The sequence below is a fragment of the Symphalangus syndactylus genome, chromosome 1 (assembly GCF_028878055.3).
Source record: "Symphalangus syndactylus isolate Jambi chromosome 1, NHGRI_mSymSyn1-v2.1_pri, whole genome shotgun sequence".
In the NCBI taxonomy this organism is placed as follows: Eukaryota; Metazoa; Chordata; class Mammalia; order Primates; family Hylobatidae; genus Symphalangus; species Symphalangus syndactylus.
Genome location: NC_072423.2, coordinates 37,801,299 through 37,828,051, shown reverse-complemented (window position 1 = coordinate 37,828,051; position 26,753 = coordinate 37,801,299). Strand labels below are relative to the sequence as shown.

The following is a 26,753-nucleotide window of genomic DNA, read 5'->3' as shown; positions in this document are numbered from 1 at the left end:
TGCCCTCTTGCCTCCATTTCTCACCCTCCCTCGCCCTCTAGTGGTGCCACCTGGGACCTGCAGCCGGAAAAGCTGGACTTCACCCAGTTCCACCGCAAAGTACGACACACGCCCAAGCAGCCGCTGCCACACATTGATCGCGAAGGGTAAGGGGTGCCGGGGCTCTTACCCAGGGTGGGGTGGGGCAGGGGATGGGAGTGGCCTTTGCCTCCACAGTGAGGCTGCTCTGCTGCACAGGGGACTCAGGTGGCTGATGCCCCGGGATGCTCTTCCTGTGCGGCCCAGAGCTGCAGGCTCACTGGCTTCTCCCAGAATCCCTCCGTTCCTCTCTGCCCAGCCCCCTCTAGCCAAGCCATCCCTGTCTGCTCCTGATGACCCATAGTGGCCCTGCTTGTCAATAATCCAGGCCAGCGCAGCAGAATCACCTGGGCGGTGGCACAGAAGACAGGCCCACCCCAGAGTCTGTGATTCCATAGGTGTGGACTGAGGATGTGTGTTTCTAACAAGTTCCCCAGTGGGTGCTGAAGCTGGTCCAGGGACCACACTTGGGGATCCGCTGGTGTCGTGCCTGATTTTACGCTGGCTTTTCTCATCCTCTATGACTTTGTGTGTCAGGATTGCCTTCCCTTTTCGAAGGTGGTGTCAGGGCCTGGGCAGACCTCAGGACAGGAATGTGACTCCAGCCAGACACGGCTGCTTCTTTTATAGTCTTATATAATTTTTATTGAGGCAGAATTCCCATACTATAAAATTAACCATTATAAAGTGTTCAATCCACTGGCATTTAGTATGCTCGCCCTGTTGTGCAACTACCATGTCTATCTAGTTCTGAAACTTTCTCATCATCCCAATATAAAACCCCATACCCACTAGGCAATCATTCCCCATCCCATCACCACCCCCAGCTCCTGGCAACCACCAGTCTGCTTTCTGTTTCTATGAATTGATCTATTTTGCATATTTACAGAAACAGAGTCATATGTGACCTCTTGGGCCTGGCTTCTTTCCCTTGGCATAATGTTTTTGAGGTTTATTCATTGTAGCATGTATCAGAACTTTATTCCTTTTCATGGCTGAATACTATTCCACTGTATGGCTATACCACAATTTGTTTACCCATGCATCTGTCAATCCTTACTTGGGTCATTTCCACCTTTTGGCCATTGTCAAAAATACTGCTGTATCTATTTGAGTCCTTGCTTGTAATTACTTGGGTGTATACCTAGGGGTGGAATTTCTGGGTCGTATGGTAATTCTGTTGAACTCTGAGGAACTGTCAAACTGTGTTCCATAGCAGCTGAATATTCTCCATTCACACCAGCAATGTATAAGATTCCAATTTCTCCACATCCCCACTAGCACTTGCGCTTTTTTTTTATTTCTTGGTTTTTGTTTGTTTGTGTTTTATTATGATACTGATGACCCTTACTTTTCCTTCCAGCCCTCCCCTGCTCACTCTTGTCTCCCTTTCACTTCAGATCTAAGTATTAGTGACTTTACTGGACACTATCCTACATCTCACATGTCTTCCTGCTGCTATATTTGTCCCACCCAACCTCTCCTCTTGGCAGCATTGGTCCCACCGTAATGTAATGAGCAACAACCCGTGGAAAGAAATGGGCTCATTCCTACTTTAAAGATGAGGAAAATAACACTCGGAGAAGCAAAGTAACTTGCCTGAATAACAGAGCCATCATTTAAGGCCAGGCCTTCTGACACCATCCAACCCCTAGTTCATCACATCGGGGTATTCTTAACCTCCTTAAAATTTTCTGCAAATTTGTATGTGTGCATGCACACGTGTGTGTTGCTGGGGAGAGGCCCATCACTTGCATCAGACTCTCCCAGGAGACACTGGCCTCTCACATGCCTCTTTTTCATTGCCCTGCCTGTTGTGGGTTCCATTTCTCTTTGGGTGAAGAGGGAGAGATGGCTTTGCGCGTGGAGGCCCTGGTTAAGATGGAGCATAGGAGAGACACAGCCACAAGGCTGCCGACCCTGCCTTACCCCATCCACCCTGCTCAGTGCCTGCTCAGCGCCTGCTCAGCCCACTCATTCAGTTGCAGGGAGGCCATGCTCCTTCCAGGCTGCTGAGCTGCACAGGGCTGGGCCTCCACACTTCTGTGCTTAGGAAGGATGGCCTTACCTACCTTACTCAGTGGGTCAGCTTCAGGAAGGGGTTGTGAGCAAAGGTGATGCTTGCCCTGTGTCCTGTTGTAGCAGTGCAGCGGAGCTTGGGTATGCCACAGGAACAGGAGCAGGATTTTGCTTTTCTCAAGTTCAGTGTAGCCAGTCTGTCACTAGACCTGCTGGGTCCCTGCATGGTGCTGGGTGCCAGGAAAGTAGACACATACACACACACACACACACACACACACACATACACACACACACATACACACACACACACACACACACACACACAAGAGTATACAATATAGTCCCTGCCCAGAAGGACTGTTTATTCTACTGGGAAAAGGAAATATGAACCTCTTCATGATGGAGACTGCGTAGGGGAAGAAAGACTAGACTATGCAGTGTAGACATACAGACTAGACTATGCAGCATAGACATATAGACACTATAAAGACATATATAGACAGGTATAAAGTGTGATGCCTGGTGCAGGGTTAAAGTCAGTGCAAAAGGGGTTAGAAAGGAGAGCACTTTACAGGTTGAACCATCTGGGAAAGGCTTCAGGAGGGAGACTTCCCTGGGCAGCTCCAGTCTCTCCTGTGTGCCCCGGGAGCACATAGCTGGTGAAGTCAGAGGGGACGCTGAGGCCTGGGGGTGATCAAAGCGATGGTGCTGCCTTATTGACTACAGGTGCCCAATGGGGCCTGCCTGTTGAAGGCAAGCTTGCCAAAGTGTCTCACCAGTCCCCAGAGATGAACGAACTTCCTAGCAAAAAAGCGGTGAATAACTATGAAGGAGAGGAATTCCCCTTATGCCGAGGGACTTTGTCCCTTCTGAAGCCAGAGTAACCAGCCACACCCGTGTCACCAGCTGTGGGCCTGAATTCCTCGGCCAGTCTCACTTTCTCACCAGGAGCCTCCAGATTTGCTGAGAGTCACCTGGGGTCTCCCGTGACTTTGGCTCACTAGCCAAAGCCTGTCACTCCCAGGTTCCCAGGGAGTCTGAGTGCAGTGTCTGTGGCCACCTCATCACCAGACCAGGAACTGTGTCCCCATTAGAGTCCTGCTGTAGTGGAGACACACTCCATGCACCAGCCACTGCAGCCTCCCTGGGATGCAGGTACCACTCAGTTGCCAAGGCTCCCTGCAGCCTGTGTTTCCATGGAGGGACAGAAATCAGAGAAGGCTGTTGCCTTGGAAACCCTGTTGGCAGCAGTGACTCAGCTGGTCTGTAGCCACCTTCAGCCCTCCAAACCTGCAGGCCTCTGGGGAGATCTGAGCCCTGACGAGGGCAGGCTTTGTGGGACAGCAGCCCTCCCTGCAAGCCTCCACCTGCCCACCCCCAGGGGCGCTGAGGTGAGAACAGAAGGCTGTGTTTGGAGTATGCTAGGCTGGTGCCCAGCGTGTGCTTGGAGCTCAGCGCACGCGGGAGAGTCCTGAGATGTGTTTTACCCACAGGAGATACTGGGGAGGTGGTGTCAGCCATTCTAGTCGAGCCAAGTCCCCAGTGCCATCCTCCCCTATGGCCCAGGCGAGTGCAGAACACAGAAGACTACACACAGTTGGTGCTTTCACAGGCCAGCCTGTCTGCACCAGGCAGATTGATGAGTTAAGAGATGTTTGGGTGTTCCAGGCCTTTCTCCACCTGCTCACCTGTAGCCCCAGCACATCACAGTTGTGGGGACAGCCGGGGTCCGGGGGAAACTTTTTCTCTTTTCCTTCATGCCTGTTATACCTTGCACACCATTCCCCACCCCAGCTCCACCACGCCCCTTGCCTACCCCTTGCACCCTGACCCCCAACATGCTCTAGCCACAGCAAACTGGCACCACACATGCTCCTAACTCCAGGCCTTTGCCTGCGCCGTGTCCGCCTGGAACATCCTCCCAAATTCCCTGTGCTTGGCCAGCTCACCTCTCACCTTCCTCCCGCCCCTCGCCCAAGACAGTTCTAGACGCTGCTCCTTGGGGTTTCTGCAACAATCCCTTGTCCCCGACAGGGCACTGGCTGCCATACTGTGGGGGGTGATTATCCCGCCAGACACCGAGAGGGCCAGTTGTGTGCACTGTTTACACCTGGGTCCCAGCCCCTGTCCGGAGCCTGGCACAGAAGCGTTTGGTGAATGGAGAAATGAGCCATCAAATGGGGCTTGGGTTAGCCCCCTGTTCTCTTCCACCCAGGCCTTTGCTGGTGTTTGCAGCTAGTTTCTCCTCCTCTGGGTTTCAGGGCGCCTCTGGCCATAGGACTTTTATGACACTGATCTCGTGCTGCCCCCTAATGGTGCTGAGGCACCCAGCCCTGTTAGAGGAGTTTAGGGTTTGTTCTAAGAGCCGTCCACTGTCTGAGGGCAGGAACCAAAACTGATTTTTTTTTGTTCACAAGGCCCAAAACAGAAGAGATGCTTGGTAAATATTTAAACAATGAACTAGTTACTCTGAAATGTGAGATTCGCATGAACTCTGCAGCTGGAAAATGACCCAACTCATGGGACATCTCTCACCACTCCTCAGTCAATACCAGTAATAATAGTAACTGACAATACTTACTATGCACCGGCCATGCTCCAGCCCCTGTTCTAAGTGTTTGCCTCATTTATTTAAAACTCGCCACCACCCAGAGAGGGAGGAACTGTTATCATCTTCACTTTAATAGATGAAGCAACTAGGAGACCCAGAAATTGAGTAATTTGCATGAGGCCGGGTTGGCTCCAGAATCTATGTCCTTAATTAATCACCTTCCTGCCTCTTTGCCCAAATAACAGCAACAATATTAGCAGTAATGAAAGTAGTCATAGTAGTAGTAATATATTTACTTCATTATTTATTTTATTATAAGTTTGTTATTATTACCAGTATTTACCACTAAACATATGTGTGTATGTTTAAGATATATTTAATGATAAATACAGATAATAATACATACACAAGAAATATACACACACATATATAAACAAACAAGCTAAACATTTATATATATATATATGCTAGACTATATATGCGTGTATATTTGTACTATTTACTGTGTGCTGTCACAGTTCTAAGCATCTAAGCACTCCAGATACATTAATTAATTTAATCCTCCAGCCACCTTAAGATGTTAGACACTATTATCCTCATTTAACAAATGAGGAAACTCATTTGATGAAATGAGTACAGAGAGGTTAAACAAATTGTACAGGGCCCCCAGTTGGTAAGGGACGCAGCGGGGATTCAAACCCTGGGAGTCTGGTTTTGGAATCTGCGCCCTTAAATATTCAGACCTCTGGCCAGGGAGTTGGGGCCAGCCTCTCTGGCCCGAGGGCACGCCCACTCACAGAGGACATGAAGACAAAGCATAGACTATCTGAGTGGGCTTGCTGGACTGACCCAGGGTCAAGCCAAGAAGGAAGGACGCCCTATTGGGTTTTCTGCTAGCCCCTGCCAGCCTGTGTGACCTTGAGAAAGTTGCTTGGTGTCTCTGTCCGCTGATCTTCTGTTCAGTGTAATGGGGCAAGGTGGATGGGCTTTGACAGGAGTTGTGATGAGTAAGGAGCTTAGCTTCTCTGCCTGGAAGGATCAGGGGGAACTCTGGTTCCTTTCCCACCTCCCTCCAAGTTGGCTGTTGCATTAGGGGAGGAACCCCCCCACCCACCCACCAAAAACACAGCATCTCTAGGGCTGTTTCCTCTAGGTGGGACAGCTGATTCTGCAGGGTTTGAGGGTGGGCAGCACCAGGTATCTGCTGACTGTCCCTCCTCTCCTGCTGGCCGGATGGGACAGGAGGCATGAATGAGCCATCTTTCCAATGCCTTTCTGTCTTTTCTGGTCCAGGTGTGGCAAAGGGAAGCTAGAAGATGGGGATGGCATCAACCTGAATGACATCGAGAAGGTCCTTCCAGCCTGGCAGGTAGGTGCAGGGCAGGTTCTCTAACAGCTTACCCCCCACCCCTGGAGTCCTGATCCTCTTCCTGGGCAGGACCTAACCGAAGCACTTCTTCTGGCCCCTTGTTCCAGCAAGGGGTGTAACCGCCTGTATGGTAGTAATAGGTAGGCAGGGCTGGCTACCTGCCATTCTCCAGGGTGTCCCATTGTGATTGTGTGTGTGACAGCCTACTCGGTGATGCTGCAGGCCCTGCTGGCAGGCCTGATGTGCCCTAGAGTTGAAATAGACCATGCCCTGGCAACTCAGTGAACTCGGAAGTTTTTGTCCCTTGGCCTGAAACCTCTCTGTAGGTGAAGTGTCCTGTGGTGTGTTCAGGTGGGACTGGCAGGCCTGGAAGAGATTCTAATGTGGCTGGGGCTGTCTTTAGGCTTTTGAACAGTGGACTGCCCTGCTGGCCTCCAGGTTTCTGCTATGCTTGCTCTTATTTTTATTGATTGGGCCTCTTTGCTGGAATCGGACCAGGTTCCAGGACAAAGAGGATTCACTCAGTGAATCCAGGTCTCTAGATACTTATAGTGCTGGACTTTTGGTGGAAACAGCAGGAGTCTAGCTGCTCTCAGGAATGAGACTGGGCCTGCTGCAGGGGTGTAAAAGCAGTGGACCTTCCACAGTGACTGAGCCTGCCACTGCCAATGACCATGACTTACCACCACACTCCACTGTGCCACCCTTCGCTTCTCTCCTGATTCTTGTCTTGCTATTTTACCTACATCCATTAATCTCTTCCTGGTGCCTTTGCCATTTTGTTTCTTCTCTGTTCATGCCTTGGGCCTATCAATGAGAGACAATAGAGCATACAGTTAAGACCTCATCTATTTGATTATGATGTGCCCTGGTGTGGTGGTTTTCTTCATGTTTCTCCCACTTGGGATTTATTGAGTTTCTTGGATCTGTAGGTTTATAGTTTCATCAAATTTGGAAAATTTCCAGCCACTATTCCTCCCACTTTCCTTCAACCCTGAGGTTCCAATTATATGTATTCTATGCTTCTTCATCTTTTCCCATGGCTCACCAAAGCGCTGCCTGGTTTTTTAAAGTCTTTCTTTATTCTCTGTGTTTCATTTTGGATAGTTTTTATTGCTATGTCTTCGAGTTCACTAATCTTTTATTCCAGTGTCAAATCTACTGTTAATCCCATTCAGTATATTTTTCATTTCAGATATTGTAGTTTTTACCTCTCGAAGGTCATTGTGGGCTTTTTTAACAAATATATATTATATATCTTCCCTTCCTCATGCTTTCTTTTCTGGAGTATATAGAACCTATTCCCAATAGCTGTTTCAAGTCTTTCTCTACTAATTCTGTCATCCATATAATCTCTCAGTCTATTTCTATTCATTGATTTTTCTCTTGGTTATGGGCCATACCTTTCTTTACATGCTTGGTAATTTGATGTTAAATGTCATATGTTAGAACCTTTACATTATTGGGTGCTATTTTTTTTTGTATCCCTTTAAATATTTTGGGTTTTGTTCTGGATCACAGATAAGTTACATAAAAACAGTTTGATCCTTTCAAGACTTGCTTTTAGGCTTTGTTAGGGTGGGAAGACTTTAGTGTAGGGCAAATTTTGCTCCACTGCTGAATCAATACCCTTCTGAGATTGCCACCCAATGCTCTGTGTATTAGGAGGTGTTTCCCCCCTGGCTGGAGAAACACAAACTATTTTCAGCCCTATGTGATCTCAGTGGATTGTTCTATCTATTCCTTGCCTCAGAAGTTTCCTTACACATGGACAAATTAATACTCAGCCAGAGACTTGAGAGGCAAGATTTCTGGATTTCTCTCTGTATGTTGGTCTCTCCTCTCTAGTACTCTGCCTTGCAAACCAAATTGTCTTGGACTCCGTGGATTTTGAACCCTGTCATCTTAGCTCATTGAGACCACCGGGCCCTGGACTGCCCTCCCTGTGTTGCAGACTGGAAACTTTCCAGGCAATGAACTGGGGCACACATAGAGGTCACCTCATTACAAAGAGACATATGATGACTTTATTGTGGAAAAACCTGGCAGGCCCCAACGTGACCAGATGATCAAGGGAACATCATTAGTGATGGGATGGGTGGACACTATGTCCCCCTGATGTGCCACACAGAAAACCCAACATCATTTCTAGGGTTTTTCTTCCAAGAAAGCACAGCCTGAGTCTGGTTTTGGAAATCAGTATAAGGACCGCTGTCTATAACTGGCTAGACACAAAAGGCAGGGAAAGACCGAGGAAGTCTTCCAGATTGTAGGAGACTGAAGAGGCAAATGACTAAATACAACTTGTGTTCCTTGCTGAAATCCTGGACCAGAAGGAAATCCTGACCTTGCTGGGACAGTTGGAGAATGTGATTAGGTCTGTGGGTGGGACAGTAGTGTTGCTTCGATGTCAGTTTCCTGACTTGGAGGCGGTGTGATGGTCATGTGGGCGAGTGTGCTTGACTTTGAGAAATACACACTATGATGTTTGAGGGATATGGGCCTGGTGTCTGCAGTGTCTCCTCAAATGGTTTAGAAAGAGATTGATGATACTGGTATGTAGGCACAAAGGGAGAGAAAGGGCAAACATGCGGAGGTGTTAACAGTTGGGGAATCTGAGTGAGGAGGACGTGGATGTTCTTTGTACAGTTCTTGCACTTTCCTATAAATTTGACAGGAAAAAGAATCAATCAGTAGGGCCGAGGCTGTGAGGTATAAGTCACAGGCAGAGTATCAGCTCATGAAACACCCTTTGGGCTGGATCTATATTAATTTATCACTGCTAATGGAAAACCAGCCTTGACGCAAGAGAAAAAAGGGTAAGGTACTCAAAGTGACCACCTTATCACTCCATTTCTAAATGCCAAGAGCATTCATCATTGATAGAAGAAGTACATTTGAGAGACCCCGATCTAGGTGAGAAACCAGATGCCCCCTGCACTAGGTGGGGTGTTGACCAATCGGTACCCTTTGAGCCAGAAGCTTGGGAGTCATGGCTGGAAAAGTAACAGATCTGACACTTTGTGTTGTTTGGTGACTGTTTCCTCACTCCTCTAGGGTACAAAATGGAGGACCTTTGGTTCCTGCTCAGAAGAGAAAGGAGAGCTGGGCTACTGGCTGGGTGGGAGGTTGGCGGTCAAGGGCTTGGTGTCTGGACCCAGGCATAGTCCCCATGGAATCCCAGCCCTGCCACTGACTAGCGCAGGAGTCTTGGGCTAGTTACTTACTCTCACTCTGCCTCAGTTTCCTCCTCTGTAAGATGAGGGAAATAACCATATCTACTTTATGGGGCGTTTGAGAAGGTCAAGCACATTCATTCACTTGAGGCGCTGAGGGTGATGCCCAGTGCACAGTGGGTGCTGTGTTGGTCTCTGCTGTAATTATTCCCCGGACTCAACACTGCCAGTCAAGCCCCACCTTCTGAGGGTGGACCAGGCAATGGGGGGCCCTGTCTGTTAAGAAGAGGGAGGAGGGGGTGATTTCCTGCTCCTACCCCCAGGTGAGTTGTTTCTTGGTGAAGAGGGCATTTCTGCTAGGCAAAAGCTCAGATGATGAACCTTGGCTCATAGGTTACCAAGGCCCTGGTTGATTCTTCTCCTATGCAACCTGCCAGGCAGTGGAGACACATTGGACTAGAGGTCAGAAGAATCCACTTCTGGACGTCTTCCAGAGCTGTGTGTGTGACCTCTCCTCTGTGGGCCTCAGTTTACTCATTAGCATAATGACACAGTTGTATTAGATCAGAGGTTTGCAAACTGTGAAGCCCTCAGGGTTCTCCTGGGGTGCCCCCTGGGTGCTGCTGGGGGGAGTGGGGAGGCGAAAGCAGCCAGCTCCAGGGGCCCCCACTTGGGCCCGCCCAGAACTGTTTGGCCAGTGCCTCTAAATCAGGATTCTAACATGGTTTCATGGGGAGAAACAATTCTACTATTAAACAAATTTTGAACATCATCAGACCAAGGTCCTCTGAGGTTTCACATTCTAGAGTTTTCTTTTTTTTCTCGAGGGATGGTAAATCAGTGAGAATTCTGGGCTCTCCAGGGCCCACATGTGGTGTTAAGCTCTTAGGGGCGGCTGGCAGCGGAGGCCTTCACCCCCCATCTCCACCGTCAGGCTGGAGCAGAAGGGCTTGCGTATTTGTGTGTGCACACACACATTCACTACACACCATCAATCACACACATGTAAACACACACGTACACCACACACATCAAACATACACATTACATACCACACACATACACATACACACTGCACATACCACACCCCACACATGTACATACACACACATATACACATCACACACATCCCTTCTCACCCTACTCACACATACATACACTACACGTATGCACACACATACATCACACACATATACACCCATGTACACACAGCACACACACACACACACACACCTCACACGTTTCCATGACACACACTTTGGATGTGCTTTGCCCTCAGTGAACTATCAGCAGATGAATCTGAGGCCACGGTGCTGGAGCTCAGCTGCATGTCGGAACTGCCTGGGAAGCGCTGAAATCTACACTGTCTGCCCACTGTGTTCCTCATTTACTGTTGTGTAACAAATTGCTCAAAACTTAGTAGCTTAAAACAACAAAGAGTTATGATCCACACACTTTCTGGGAGCAGCTTAGCTGGTGGTTCAGGCTCAAGGTCTCTCATGAGTTTGCAGTCAAGCTGATGACCAGGGATGCCACCATCAGAAGGCACACCTGGGCTGGAAGACCCCCCTCCTGTGTCTGAGGGCAGAAGGCTTCAGTTCCTCCCTGGCTGGGGGCAGGAGGCCTGGGTTCCTGCCTGGCTTCCTTGCCATGAGATCTGCATAAGCTGCTTAAGTGCCCTCAGAATATGGCAGCTGTCTTTCCCCAAAGCAAGTGGCGACGGAGGGAGAGAGAGAGAAGACTCCATCGCAGAAGTCACACTCGTTTATAGCCTGATCTCAGAAGTGACAGAGCTTCATGCTGCCATTTGCTGTATGTCATTTGCACAGACCAACCCTGGTACAATATGGGAAGGGCCTACACAGAGGTGTGGATCCCCGAAGGCAGGAATCACGGGGGGCTCCTGGAGGCTGGAGAACACCCTCACTGAATCACACCCAGGAATCCATTTCTTTCCTTCTTTCTTTGCCTTTCTTTCTTTCTTTCTTTCTTTCTTTCTTTCTTTCTTTCTTTCTTTCTTTTCTTTCTTTCTTTTCTTTCTTTCTTTCCTTCTTTCCTTCTTTCTTTCCTTCTTTCTTCTTTTCTTTTCTTTCTTTCTTTCTTTCTTTCTTTCTTTCTTTCTTTCTTTCTTTCTTTTTTTTTTTTTTGTCAGAGCCTCCCTCTGGCATCCAGGCTGGAGTGCAGTGGCACAATCTTGGATCATTGCAACCTCCGCCCCCCAGGTACAAGCGATTCTCATGCCTTAGCCTCCCAAGTAGCTGGGCCACAGGTGCCCACCACCACGCCCAGCTAATTTTTGTATTTTTAGTAGAGGTGGGGTTTCACCATCTTGGCCAGGCTGGTCTCGAACTCCTGACCTCAAGTGATCTGCCCACCTCGGCCTCCCAAAGTGTTGGGATTACAGGCATGAGCCACTGTGTCCAGCTAGAATTTACATTTTTAAAGCATTGTAGGAAATTCTGATTATCAGCAAGAGTTGAAAACTTAAAGTCCTGGCTGATAATGCTCCTGGCTTGACTGCTCCTTGGAGTATCTACAATTCACATGAGTACCCTTAGGACAAGGTAGACAGGCTTCTTGATCCTCAAACACAGACTTCTGGTGTTTGAGGAATTTGCGGTCCCATGAGAACACAATGGGATGACTTATCTGAGTTTTCCTAGTGTTGTTCAAAGCCCCTCATAAATAGGGCTGGCTGGTTCACTCTTCTGGCCTTGGGTCCTGAGGGTCAGCTGGCCTAGCTATTAGCATATGTGGTGGGGACAACTCTTAATAGTATGGATGTGTCCAATGCAATGTGGGATATTTAGGACTCCTGGCCTCTACCACTGAATGGCAGTCACTGGAGAGGGGCAGGCATAGTGACCACCAAAAACATCCTCCTACTTCCAGATTCACCTAGGAGATATTGTGCATCCAGCTGAAGACCCCCAAATGGGAGGGAAAGCCCACCTCTAGCCTGAGGACCTCCAGCCCTCCTATGGGAGTCTTGAGCCTGTACAGAGATAGGTGGGCTTCCTAGAGACTTTATTAGACAAAAATCAGGGCTGGCCTCCCCTCCCTACCTGGAGGCAAGAAGGAAAGAAGGTGACAAAGGGAGGTTGGCCTGAAGCCCACTGCCTACCTGCCCTCCACTTCTGCACCCTAGAAGAAGAGGGGCATAAAGATCCTACCAGCTGTGTCCCCAGCATCTTCTCTACCCACAGAGTCCCAGACTCCCATCTCCAGCCCCTTCTGTCCCTGTTTGGACTCTTTAGCAGGCAGGAGGCTTTGTGATGTTCTCAGCACCCTTGCCCAGCCTCTGTCCTGGGCTCCCCCTGCCATCCTGTGGCCCTGTCAGTTCCTCCCCCAATCTATTCTGATCTTCCATCTCTCCTTGCTTTCTCACTGGCAGGCGGCTCCCTCTGCCTAAAATCTCACTCACCCATTCTCTGCCGTCCTTTTTCTGGCTCAGGACACCTCTCCTGATGCCCTCTCAGATGCACAGGATGGAGTCCAGCATCCATCTGCCATTTCCCCAGAGCCCCTGCCCCCATCTCTGTGGCGTGGCTCCCACCACGTCACACCTGCTTATGTAACTGCCAGACTCCCTTCCTGGACTCTGGGCTGCCTGAGGGCTGGGCCATTTCCTTCAGCCTCATAACCCCAGCATCAGGTGCTCTAGAGTGAATGCTGCTGAAGAACCTCGTTTCTAGATGTGCCGTTGTATTGTCTAGAGTGTACAAGAAAGGCAGGATTTGTGTCTGTCTTGACACTCAGTCGTCCCTCTGCCTCTGAGTTTCTCCCGCCACTTCCCAGCAGAAATTCAGCATGAACTTGGTTATGCTCTTCTTGGTGTGATTTCTGAGACACATTTTTGTCGTTGTTGTTAAAGAAAACAGGATTTTTGCATCGTCTCCTGTATTAGGACACTATAGGCCATGTCATAATCCTAAACAAACCCCACATCTCAGTGGCATCACACACAGAATTTTATTTCTAACTTTCTGAAATTCTGCTGAGGGTCCAGCTGGTCTCCAGGGCAGCTCCTTGGGGACTCCAGGGTCCGGGTGGATTGTGTTCTGTGGCCCTGCCATCTCAATCCATGGTATCCAGGTGGCCCTGGCAGGGGCAAAGAGAGCTGGAGGGTCGTGTTCTAGGTCAAGCTTGGCCAACCTGTGGCCCAGGATGGCTTTGAATATGGCCCAAAACAAATTTGTAAACTTTCTTAAAACATATGAGGTATTTTACAATTTTTTGTTTTAGCTCATCAGCTATCATTAGCGTATTTTATGTGTGGCCCAAGACAATTCTTTTGGTGTGGCCCAGGGAAGCCAAAAGATTGGACACCCCTGCTCTAGGTCTTAAATGCTTTGGCCCAGAAATATCAGCTCCACTCAGAGCCCATTGTACAGAACTAGTCACATGCCCCCGCCCCAACTGCAAGGGCTGACACTTCTGCAGGGGAGCGGGAAGAAGGGGAGCACATGGCTGTTCTGTAAGCCACAAGTTCCTCTGCCAAATCTTCCTCTTTCCTTCACTTGCTCACTTAACTCATCTTCATGGACAAGTGCTTTGCCCTAGCCTTTTAGAGAGAGAGAATTGATCACATGAGATACAGTTCCCCAGGAGAGGCACAGCCTAGTAGAGGAAATGAGACATGCACAGATTACCACATGCATTCAAAGCTGCAAATGCCTGAGCAAGTGCTGGTGCCTTGCCCAGGTCACAGTCCCTGAAGGGCAAAGTCTGGGTCCTCTCCCAGCACACCTCACCTTCCTCCCCTGTGCTGCTGCAGCTCCTGCAGTCTGGGGCGTGAATGTGTGGCTGAGTACAAAGCAGAGGGCCCCATGGGCCCCCACACTGAATGCCTGTTGATCTCCTGGGAGCCCTAGCTTATCTCTCAGTGGGTCACACACAGAGCGCATGCCACAATGAGTGGTCTTAGGAGGTGATGCCTCTGCTGGGGGTCAGATGCTGACACCTAGGCGTCTGGCCAAGCTCCTCTCCAGCCAAAGCCAAGGCCCCTATTCCTGGTGACCCCATCTGGCTGTGTTTCCACAACTGGCAATGAATCCAGGGGTGAGTCTCACTGCAGTGCTGACCTCAGGGAACTTCATCTCTGGGGCTGCTGGACTCAGGCCCTTGAAGCCCCCACAAGGATGTGGGGCAACAGGGTAGACAGTAGGTGTCTGTGTCCAGGGCTCACCCTATAGCTCTGTGAACCCCTGCTGCCAGAAATAGTTCTGCACTCTGAAAAGGCATTTAGTGAGCTAGTTAAGTAAGGGGTCTATTGGTGGTGGTAACTGTCCCCAAGGTCTTCCTTCCCACACTGGTGGCTGGAGGGAAAGGAGTGGGTACGCTGGGATAGGAGCTAGCCAATAGCCAGGTTTTACGGTATCCACACCAAGGCATGACATGCCATACCATGGCAGCCTCAGGCCAGTTGAGACTGACATTGCTCTCTAAGAACATTGATGGGGTGGCGGGGGGTCGGTGGGGATGGAGGGGGTGGGAGATGGGGGACAGCAGAAGGCTCTGAGTATAGGGCCAGGGATTCAGGGTTCAATCATGGTTCTGAGTGTTGAAGCCATAGGGCAGGGCAGACACTGAGACACACACTTGAGCTCAGACTGCAGTTCTAGGGGGCCCCCAAATTCCATCCACAAGGCTGGTGTCCTGGTGGCTGGCCGGCCTTGTCCAGAGTGTGTGACTTGGGAGCCCTTTGCTGTGAAAGGGGCTTAGTCTCTATCACAGGAGTGGAGGGGTTGGCCAGGCTACCACTCTGTCAGTGATATGGGCAGCCCAGGCCCATCATTGACAGTCCTGCTCTGAGTGTGGCCCCAGTGTTGAGGACCGCTGGAGTTGAGGCCTCGACAGGATCGGTGGCTGTATGGTGGTGTGCTCCCACTAGGGGGTACCAGCGCACCGCTCTGCAGGCTCCAGCCTGGCGCTTGCTGTGGGAAGTCCCCTGGTCCCAGCGCCAGCAACCAAAGGCGTCTTCACCGGCCATGCCCCCTGGTCAGCGCTGCACATGCACACTGTCCTGAAAATGACCCCACTCAATGCCCAGGCCCTTCCTCCCTGCAGCAAGGGGGAAGATGGGGAGGTGCAAGAGGCAGCCACACTAAGGTGTAGGGAAGCTCCTGTTGGGCCACGTGTCCTCTGCTAGGCCAAGGCATGACATTCCTCCAGAGGGCCCGCCCCTCCCCTTGGACCCCTGGGAACACACTGCTTCCAGGAGGGCAGCAGCACGGGGCTGCAGGGGGATACTCACTGGGGTGGGGCTGGGGGAGTTACAAAGTGTTGGCTTCCACCCTTGGAAGGATGGGGGCTGGCTAAGTGGGGAGATTGAGCTGCATAATCTGTAATCCATAGTCTAAACCGAGTTAATTTAAGTTCTGAATTAACTTGACTAAGTTCCGAGTTAACTTGACCAAGTTCCATGTGAAGGCAAGGGATGAAATCCGAATTGCATATCCTTCACCTCATCTCTGGTCTGAGACCACCCCCTGGCACCCCCTCCCCCAGGACCCCTTTACCCTGAGGTGTGACTTGGGGAGCAATTTCTCCACGTGTGTGAACTCGGCGCGACCAGTGTGAGAAAGACGGTCTAACGGGCGTGTTGTCCCTGTGCTCTAGATGGCCCCTAGGTGAGCATTAGATTTCCTCAGGTTCCCGGGCACAGGGCCCTCAGCATCCTGCGGAAATGCCACCTCCTTATCCCACACACTGGCCTGGTGCTTTTGTGTCATACGCAATACCCCATTGAAAGACATTGTTTGTTGAATTATCCAGTGTCCTGCCCAGGGCTTTCTATCAGGACATATTTTGGTCATTATCCTTGAATTCTCCCAGACAAACATTATGTCTGCTGTCTTTGGTCTGACAATAGGAACTACATAACCCACTGACTTCTCGTTTTGCCTTTCTGTTAGGAAATTTTGAAACCAAATTCTGTGTCTGTTGGCCGTTAATCATTAGATGGCTCCAACCTAGCAGGGCCAGCTCCCCTGCCCCCACATTGCTGGCCTTGTCCAGAGCGTGTGACTCGGGAGCCCTTTGCTGTGAAAGGGGCTTAGTGCCCACACAACAGTGGACGCCACCTGGTCAAGTGGGATTCCTGGCCTTAGGGATGTGCCCAAAGCATTCCCCACTGAGGGTCCCCAGAAGGCCCAGGGGAATGCAAGTGGCTTTCTGGCCTCCTGAGCCTGTGTCCAAGTCCAGCCTTCCCACGGGAGACGGCTAAAGGAAGGGACGGTGAGAGTTGGGGTCAAAAGGATTAATACCTCGTTCTTCTGCTTGGCCCCAGATGATAACAGAGAGATCCCCGCCCCCCCCCCCCCGCCCCCCGCCGGCAATTCTCTAAAGAATCCGAGGGACAAATGAGCTTTCAAAATGAAAATCACGGTCCCATGAAATGACAGCCAGGTGTCCCTCACTCCTGGAGCAGTGAAAATGGTGGCCTATAAGGAATGGCCTGGCAGCCCCAGCAGGTGGCGCTGCTGCTATTTAGTAATGGGGGTCCTGGGCGGGAGGCCGGGGCTGAGGCTGGGGCTGCCCCACGCTGGGGTTGAAGCCGCTGTAGCCGGGTTCCCAGCCTTCCAGATGGGAAGGAGTAACTTTATTGTTCCCTAGGGCTGTGTTAGCTGTTGCCAGGTCTTCTGGAAACTTCTAGGACATGCTAACTCACAGGCGTGAGGATTAGTAAAGTGCCCCGAGACACCCAGGAACACAGTCCTGAAAACCATGCCCCACCTCGCCTCCCCAGGGCCTGTGCACCGGCGAGTGTTGCTCCATGTCACCCGTGGTCCCACGGAGGTGAGGTCTGACCTTATTCACCCAGGCCACCACTACGGATCAGGCATCTCTCTGTGTCCCGGGCATTGTCTTATAGCCATTATGGACTGAGTTTAAGTGCAGGGGCTGGTACCTGTCCCATAGACGGGGACATGGTATTCTCCTAATGTTCCCTTAGTGAGAATTCAACAAGGAGCGTAACGCACCAACAGTAACACTAGTGAACATTCACAGAGTGCTTTCCATGTTCCAGGAACTAAGAAGGTCCTTGCTTTTTCTAATCTTACCCTCACTTTGTCCCATGGAGCACGTACTGTTACTGACCTCACTTTACAGACCGATGTCTTTGGTTAGATATAACCTTCTCAGTAAGGGCTTGTGAACACTCCCTATGCCCCCTCATCACTCGAGAATCGTGACTCGATTCTTCCCTGCAGTGCCTGTCGCATGTTCGCTTTATTTCTTTTGCGTCTGTATTCTCCCAGTGGAGTGTACGTTCCCCTGGGGCACATCTAGGGGCTCATTAAATATGGGTTGAGTGACTTGCTCCTGCCCCAGAGGGACTCCCACCCATCACTTTGGTCCAGAACTTGTGCCTCCACCACAGAGGCTACCATGCCTTGAGCGCTGTCTGAGCTGCGGGCTGCATATACCATCTCTGAAGTCTCACAAGTACCCTGGGAAATGTTTATTCTATTATTATTTCACAGATTGGAGAACTGAGCTCAAATACCTTGCCTCAAATCACACAGCTGGGAGAGCGGGGATTGGAATCCAGGCAGCCTGACTCCTCTGGTACCTCTTTCTAAGGAGGGACGATGAGGAGGAAGAGGTGCTGGAAAAACATTTTCTAATTCCAGGAGACGGTAGTCACGTACAGCAAGTTAGGGGTGAATGTCATTTCCTTAATAAGCAAGAACAAGAAGGTGGATATCTCTGTTTTTCTCTCTACTGCTGAAGGCAATAAAAATGGAAAGAAAAAAAGAGAAAAGCCTCTACTGACAGCTTTGAAAGAAATATTTTTTTCTTCCTTTTTAATCAGACAGGTTTGTAGTGGCCTCCCCCATCCCTGCTGGCCCAAGACGCTGTAGCATCCATCAAGGAGGGGGGCTTACAAACGAGAGCCCCTTTCCCTCCCCAGCCACCTCCCCACCTCCAAGTGCTTCCTCCCTCAGGACAAAAATAGGCGCCCATACAATAAATGGGGCCAGAAGTTCTCCAATCCGTGGTTTCCTGTCTGAGGCCTCCAGGTAGCAGGTCCACTGGGAAGGGGCAGTGTGCTCTGTGAGGCGAGCCTATTTTTATTTTTTGTTAGTTGTGAGTCTTTTTTTTTTTTTTAAAGAACTGATTATTCTGGAGGTGAAGACTTTTGTTGGTGACAACTGGGAAAGGTCCTCGGGAAGGGGCCACTGGCCACGTCTAGATGGTGTTTCCACGCGGGCCTCCTCCTGCTCACTCCATGCGGGGCGGAAGGCAGGGAGCCAGGACTGTGGGCAGCGAGTACTTTCAGGGCTGGGTGGGGCAGGCTTCAAGGGGCCTGGGCAAGTCTGCCCACCCTATAGGACCACCTCAATGATCCAGGCCATGGCTAGGATTTTAGGGATTGGCAAACTGGTCCACAGACCAAGTCCAGCCCTCCAGCCTGTTTTTGCAAATAAAGTTTTATCAGAACGCAGCCACACCCATTCACTGGCTTCCTGTCTGTGGCTGCATTTGTGCTGCAGCCACTTGCAGCATGGACCCTATCGCCGGCAAAGCCTAAAATATTTACTATCTAGCTTTTTACAGAAAAAGTTTGCCAAACACTGATCTAGAATATAAACAGAAAAAGAAAAGAAACCCCTGAGAGTTAAAACAGGTGGCAGAAATCCTAAAGCTCACTCACTAGTCATCCAAGAGCCCTTCTGCTTCACACACAGAACATTGTGTAATTCACCCAAAATAATTCTCTTCCAGCTTCCATTTCTTCCACTGTAAAGTTGGGGGTCATATACTTGTTCAACTTACGTTGCAAAGCTGTGCTAAGAGTCAAAATATAATAAACCAGTTCATATAATGACAGGAATTTTTGAACTTGAAAAACTGCAGATGTGACGTGGCCTCATGAAGTGGTAGTCACATCTGGAAGCAGGCAGAGAACTGGCAGGCTTGGCAGATAAGAACTGCGCTTGGAGATGGTCCAACAGCTTCCTTCTGTGGGTTTCTTGGCAGGTGGGAGATGGAGGGCAGGGACTGTTGGCTTTCCCCAGCTCCTCCTGAGACTGAGACCTAAAGGGTGACTGTCTTCCTGCCCTTGACCTTAGACAGAAAAGACTGTTGGGGGAGTCTTCTACTCACCCATATCTCTTTCCTCTTCTGTCCTTCCCTCTTTCTTGCTCAAATCTTCCCCCTCTTTCATGGCCCTGTTCCAGTTTCACCTCCTGCATGAAACTATTCTGGATAAATCAGACCACAACAGCCCACAGAGGTTTCTTGGTTTTTTGGGGGTCTGGATTCTAGGCCAGTTTTGAGGTTTTCCCCCTTTTTTATGCCCCTCCATGCATTTGTGCCTCCTGGAGGAGGTAGACCTGGAACTGGGCCTTGGGGTATGGCCTGGGAGGAGAGGGGGACCTATGGAGAGAAAGAGAATTATGGTCAGGAGAAAAGGAGGCTGTTGAGAGTGGGGGAGTCCAGGAATCCTCGAGAGGGGAAACTGTAGGGAGAGCAGTTGGGGGTGGCCCTAGAGGCCTTGGGACCTGACCAAATAGGGACTCAGCCGAATGCTCTCCAGCAATGAAATGCAGGATGGAAGAAGGATTCAGAAGCCGAGGGACAGGGACTGACCGAGCCTATGCCCTCCTCCTGGAGACCAAGAGGGAGTTCCCAGGATCTCCCCGCAGGGGCCAGGGAAGAAGTTTTGTTATTTGTTAGGGACAAAGGCTAGAGCCCTTTAAAAGTAGGACTTGTCCCCAGTGGAGAGGTCATCTGTCCATGCCCTACTTTGGGCCAGACCATATCCAGAATCCCTTGCTGAGTATCAGAGGGCTTAATCATTCAGGGGGTAGGGCCTTGAGGCCAGCATGGGACAGGGAGCTGGGACAGTGGGCTCAAAGAAGGCAGATTGAGGACAGCCTTCCTCAAGGTCTCAGCTGGGCCAAGGCTGTCACACAGACAAAGAGCTGCTGGCCCAGCCCTGCTGGAGGAATGAGCTCAGGGTTGAGAAGAGGCCAGCAGGGGTGCCCAGTACACAGTGAGCAGGCCCCAGGCTGGCCTGAGTGGCCCTGTCGACGGATGCCCAGAGGCAGACCCACCCTGCACACGTCCACCTGCTTTGATGAATGGGGCCACACGGCCTGCAGCCTTGCCGTCCCTGTCCTTCAGCAGTTTCCAGGGGCTGGTTTAATCCTCCCACTCCCTGAGCCAATTTGGCGATGCCCTTGATGACTTGGGCCAGGCCTGGTTGATTGAGATTGCTTGCCGGTCCAGCATCTTCCCTCCTCTGTCCTTTGTGGAAGGAGCCGCCAGGGCTGGGGGGAAGAGGAAGGTGTCGCCAAGGGTGTGAAGCATCCATTATTCCTTTATTAGCCAATGTGCCATTTCTGGTCTCATTCTCCTTCCTGGCAGCCTTGAGTTTAGGGGCGGAGAAGCCCAGTTATTTTAGTTTACCCCAGCTTCTGTCACTGGGAGCAGTGGTGGCGGAGGGGGCGGGGACGGACAGGGCTACGTGCTCTCCAGCAGGCATTTGTGAATGGGCCTCGGCTCCCAGGCTGACCCGCCGGCAGGCGGCCCCCCCAGGACACACTGACTCTCACTGGCTGGACGGCATTTTTCCAGCATTGCAGCAGCCAGGCAGGAGGAAGCTTTTTTCTGGCCCAAGAACAATACCAGGGTCAGCCCAGGGACCTCCCTCCTACACCCTCTTCCTTCCATTGTGAGCTGCTGCACAATCCGAGGCCCCTCTGCTCTGCACAGCCAGGGAGGCTGGGGGGTCAGGCCCAGGAGAGTCACAGTGTGTGTGACACCGTCAGTTGCTTGCCTCCACTTCCCAGGCTGGGCCAGGGATCTGGAGGCAGCCAATGGCCAAACAGACCAAGTGACTGAGTGGCCACTGGGTCCCTGTCCTTTGCAAGGGGCTACCTCCAGAGTGGGGCCCCCAGCTGGATGCTACCACTCTTTCCCTCCTTTCCCTGTTGACTCATTGCCTGCCAGGGCTGGAAAAGACCCAGAACTTCCACCGACAACCCCATTACACAGACGAGGAAACTGAGAGACCCAGAAAGGCAAAAGATTTACCAAACTTCTCATTGCCCTGCTTAAAAATCCTTCACTGATTCTCAGGGCCTATGGAAAATCCTGGACTTTCCTTTAGCCCAGGGCCTGCTGGCACCCCCGGCTTCTTTCCTGTGACTCCGAGTCTGTCCGTGCTCTCAACTTGGTGACTGATTGCCAAGCCCCTGATCCAGCAGCACCAGTTGCCTTCAGTGTCCTTCCCACCTCATCTACCTGCCTGCCTGCCCCACACGTGGTTTTTGTTTGTTTGTTTGTTTGTTTTTTGAGATGGTGTTTGTCACCCAGGCTGGAGTACAATGGCTCGATCTCAGCTCACTGCAACCTCCGCCTCCCGGGTTCAAGCGATTCTCCTACCTCAGCCTCCCAAGTAGGTAGGATTATAGGCGCGTGCCACCACACCCGGCTAATTTTTGGGTCTTTAGTAGAGATAAGGTTTCACCATGTTGGCCAGGCTGGTCTTGAACTCCTGACCTCAGGAGATCCACCTGCCTCGGCCTCCCAAAGTGCTGGGATTACAGGTGTGAGCCACCGTGCCCAGCCCCACACCTGTTCTTCAAAGACTCTGCTTAGAGGTCACCTCCTCTGTGAAGCCCTCCCTGATAAGGGACTTTTCCCATGCCTTAGTTTATTGATTCACCTGGCTCCTCCAGCACTTAATATATTCCTAGAGCACAGCTGCCCCCCCACATCACTGGTACACATGCATGCCTCTCCCACACATGCATGTTTCCCTGAAACACACATGACCCCAGGAGCCGAAAGTGTATCTTATTCACCTCTGCAGCTCTTTGCACAGGTCCTGAAAGTGTGGCCCCTGATCAGCAGCAGTAGTATCACCTGGGGACTTGCTAGAACTGCAAAGTCTTACATTCTATCTTCACCCCAGTGAACCAGAAACTCTGGGAGAGGGGCCCAGTGGTCTGCGTTTTAACAAGCCATCTGTGATACTGATGCATGCAACAATTTGAGAACCACTGCCTTAGGACCTACTTGCAGGCCACTGGCTTTTCACTACTTCTGGATAGTTCAGGGAGTCACTGACGTCACTTTCCCCTATCCCCTTCTATCTGCTGCTGAGATTTTTGGTTGGTTGTTTTTTACCGTTATTTTGCTCACATGAAGGACGAAGAATTGTACCCTGTTTGACAACCCAGGACATGGATTTGCAAAAGGTTGGGTGATTCAAGGACAGCATGGTCCCCCAGACTCCAGCACCTGCTCCTGTCACTGGTCATGCCTCAGAGGACCCCTGGGTCCCGACAGCCCTGGGCAAGCCAGTGGGGATTAGGGTTTCTGGAAGGCTCATTCCCTTTGCACCAAAGAGAGAAACCTCAGCAGAGTCCTCAGTGATGCTGCGTATTTCCAGGTGGTCAAAGCCAACACCTGGGGTGGAGATGTGGGGACAACCCACCTAGATGGGTGAAGCCCTGGGCTCAGCATTCCAGATCTTTCCTTCCAGCGCACTGCTTTGTGTGTGTGGCAGGTGAACCATCCACAGTGTGCTGGGCAGAGGCCGACAGGGAGAGGAGTTTGTCCCCTGTGTGCAGAGCCTCTGCAGCGGCGGGTGCTGACACCGAAGCACACTGGGTGGCAGGAGGAAGCCTCCCTGGGAATAAAGCAACAAACACAAACTTCTGTCTACAAGGAGAATAATCCAAAGTTGATATTACATCGACCATAAGTAAGAACAACAAGGGAGTAGGAGGCCTGGCTAAACACATCCTGGAAAGGCTACATACTGTGGTTGTGTCCAGAAAACAATTTTGGACTCCAGGAACCCCACAGGAAATGACGGCCTGTCCCTTGGACCCTTGCTTGCAGTGAGACCACTGTCCCTCCGAGCATCAGTGGTCTCACTTCGAGCAGGAGGCACAAGGGACAGGCCATCATTTCCTGCCCCCGAGCCTCACCCTCCTCCTGTGAAACAGGAGTGCTGGCCTTGCCCTCCTTCTGGATCCAAGCCTTCACCCCCCTTGCCCACTTTTGGGGTGCTCCTGGAGGAAAGAGCTCTGATTATTAAAGCATTAGATGTAGTCTTGTGTTCTCCAAAGACCCTCTTTGTTCCTTTTGGCACCCCACTCCCAAAGGGTTCAGGAGGAATCTCTGCCTCTAGCGGTCTAGGCCCTGCTCTCTCTCCAGAGTGAGAACCTCGAGGAGTGTTTTTGTTACTCCTGGGGACTTTGGGGTTGCTTTTCGCTGTGGGTTTCCTGGAGTGTGTCTCTTTTGGATCCCAGAGGTCTGCCAGCCTGGCCGGGATCCAGGGAAGGTAAATGGTGGCTCCTTGTCTGCTGAGACAAGCGTGGCACCGCTGTGGCCACCAGCCCTGAAAATTTGGGGCCCAGGCTCCCAAGCTCTCATGGGGGCCCAGTTGCATCATGAGGCCCAGGGCTGTTGGCCACTATTTCTATGTTGAGTGGCCACCATGGTCTGGGCTGGGGTTCTCCTACGTGTGAGGTGCTAAAGTGTCAGGTGGGATGGACACTGCTGTGGCGTGGTGTCCTCATTGCTAAGGTGACTATTGGAGCAAATGACCTCAGTAGCCACTTGCACCTCGCATGCTTTGTGGCTCTGATTAGATCATTCATCTCCAACATAGTATAATGTGGGGCCGCAGGTGCAGGTGGGATTCAGAAAAGGGAAAAGGTAGGCTGGGGTGACCTCATGCCTCCGTGGGAAGGTGGGCCCCAAACACTTGAACTGTCTACTCATTTTTTATCAAAATAGTACCTGTCTGCAGCTTACAAAAATTAAATGATACTGAAAGGCCTATGACAGAAAATAGCCGCTTTCCACCCCCTTCATCCTCAATCGACCAGTTCCATTCCTCAAAGCAACTACATACCTTCACTTTTTTTTACTATTTTTTTCTGGTGGTACCACCCTATTTCGAATACAGCTATCTAATCTCTAATATTTCTAATATCTAGTATACTGTTATTATACTATTCTTTTTAAGTATATCAATTTTAGCGATTTCCTGCTGATTTTCTTATTATGATAGAGAAGAATTTTGTTCTCCTATACCCCATCCTCTCAATATAGTTATACCGAATTTTAAATGTTTAATCAGATGATTACTTCATTAATGAATCCTGATTTCCTTTTCTTTATTTTGCAAAAATTCAGACTCACAGGAAAGTTGCAAAAATAACACAAAGAATTCCTGTATAGCCTTCACCCGGATTCCCCAAGTGTTCACCTTTCACCATACTTGCTTTATCATTCTCCCTATGTAATTTTATTATTTTCTTAATGCTTTGAAGAGTAAGTTGCAGACACAGTGCCACTTTACACCTAGATACTTCAGCATATTTTCCTAAAAGCAGGTCCATTCTTTTCCATAAATGCAATCTAATTATCAAATCAGGAAATTAACATTGATAGAATACTATTACATAACCTGTAGACATTTTAAATTTTGTTAATTGTCCCACTGATGTTCTTGATAGCTAAAGAAAAAGTTTTTGTTTTTTTTGTTTGTTTGCTTTTTTTTTTTTTTGGTTTAGAACCTATACAAGATCAGACTTTGCTTTTAGTTGTCGTATCTCTTTATCTCCTCAATCTTTCTTTGTCTTTTATGACCTTGACATTTTGAATAGTACAAGCAGGCCAATTATTGTGTAGAATGTCTGTCAATTTGATTTTGTTTGATGTCTCTTTGTAATTGAGTTTGTGTACTTTTTTTTTTCTTTTTGAGACGGAGTTTTGCTCTTGTCACCCGGCTGGAGTGCAATGGCGCAACCTCAGCTCACTGCAACCTCCGCCCCCCGGGTTCAAGTGATTCTCATGCCTCAGCCTCCTGAGTAGCTGGGATTACAGGCATGTGCCACCACGCCTGGTTAATTTTTGTATTTTTGGTACAGATGGGGTTTCACCACGTTAGCCAGGCTGGTCTTGAATTCCTGACCTCAGATGATCCGCCTGCCTCGACCTCCCAAAGTGCTGGCATTACAGGCATGAGCCACCACGCTCAGCTGAGTATGTGCACTTTTTAAGGGAATACCACAGAAATGGCGCTGTGTCCCTCTTTGTGCAGCTCATGAAGAGGCACAGGGATTTCGTGATGTTGACATTGACCAGCTGGTTAAGGTAGTAGCTTCCAGGCCTCACCGCTATAAAGTTACTATTTTTCTTTTTTTAATTTTTTTGAGACAGAGTCATGCTGTGTTGCCCAGGCTGAAGTGCAGTGGTGCAATCTCAGCTCACTGCAACCTCTGCCGCGTGGGTTCAAGTGATTCTCCTGCCTCAGCCTCCCAAGTAGCTGGGATTACAGGTGCCTGCCACCACGCCTGGCTAATTTTTGTATTTTTAGTAGAGATGGGGTTTCACTTTGTTGGCCGGGCTGATCTCAAGCTCCTGACCTCAGGTGATACACCCATCTCAGCCTCCCAAAGTGCTGGGATTACAGGCGTGAGCCACCGCGCCCCGGCCCCAAGTTACTATTTTTCTCTTTGTAATTAATAAGTATCTTGCAAGGAGATAGTTGAGACTATGTAAATATACTGTTTCTGCTAATACTTTCACTCACAAATTTTAGCATTCCTTAATGATTTGTGCCTGAAATGTCATCATGCTGATCTGCAAATAGTGGTTTTAAAAAATTCCATCTACATTTATTAGTTGGCTTTCTGCTATAAAGATCTTTCCTTCTCTATTTTTCTTTTATCTGTTTATTTATATATGTGTTGGCTCATAGATTTTTATTTTATTCTAAGGGTTATAATCCACTACTATTATTTATTTTGATGCTCAAATCGTCCCAGTGGGAGCCCTTGCAAACTGGCTTCTGTGTATTTCTAAAATGTCCCCATTATTCTTTGAGCACGTCTTGACTTTCTGGCATGAGAAGTTGTTCTGGGCTTATCTGGTATTTTCTCTGCCCCAGCCCTGAAATCTAGTGTTATCTAAGGAGCCCTGGTACCTTTTAATGAATGGTTCTTAGAAGCCAAGATTGGGACCTAGGTGTGCTCATTGCTGCTCAGTTCTCACGTTTTTGACTCTCTCCTCCCTCATTCCCTGAGTGCCTGGGTTCTCAGGTCACAGCTTCTATTATTCTGCTTCTCCAGAAATAAACCTTGAATCTTTTGCCTGGTGGCAGGGACTGAAGTGTAGTTTCCTGGCTATGTGGAGTGGGAAGGGGACTTGGGGAGTCTCATATTCAGACTTCGATCTGGTTCTGCTGTTTCCTGCCAACACCTGAGCCTTGCCTCTCCTGGTACCTGGGACCTGCAAGCTTTGAGTCCTCGGAGATTTGCAGCCTCCATCCATGCATTTCTCATCAGTATTCCTCTCCGCATATAACTTAGGTTGCACCTGTCCCCATGCTGCCAAGTTGCCCACTCCTCCTTCATTTACTTTCTGTCTTTGCAAAGTTTGTTGAAATCTCTTTTCTTGATCTCTGCGCTTATGGGGGTTTACAAGTTGTTGCATTCATGAGAGAGCAGGAGTTGAATTAAATGCATGTGGTCAATCCTGTCGAGTCAGAAGTCTAATTGGTTGGATTTAAATA

The 26,753-nt window shown here is 49.9% G+C and overlaps 1 protein-coding gene across 7 annotated transcripts in view; it reads left to right on the top strand.

Annotated features, from left to right (window-relative positions):
* CTIF (cap binding complex dependent translation initiation factor) overlaps window positions 1-26,753 on the top strand; it is a 333,504-nt gene that overhangs the window by 128,368 nt on the left and 178,383 nt on the right. For all 7 annotated transcript variants that reach the window (XM_055232808.2, XM_063639943.1, XM_055232791.2 and 4 more), the window contains 2 exons: window positions 42-146; window positions 5,945-6,020. In XM_055232808.2, coding sequence (XP_055088783.1) covers window positions 42-146; window positions 5,945-6,020 — 181 coding nt within the window. The remainder of the gene's footprint in view (window positions 1-41; window positions 147-5,944; window positions 6,021-26,753) is intronic.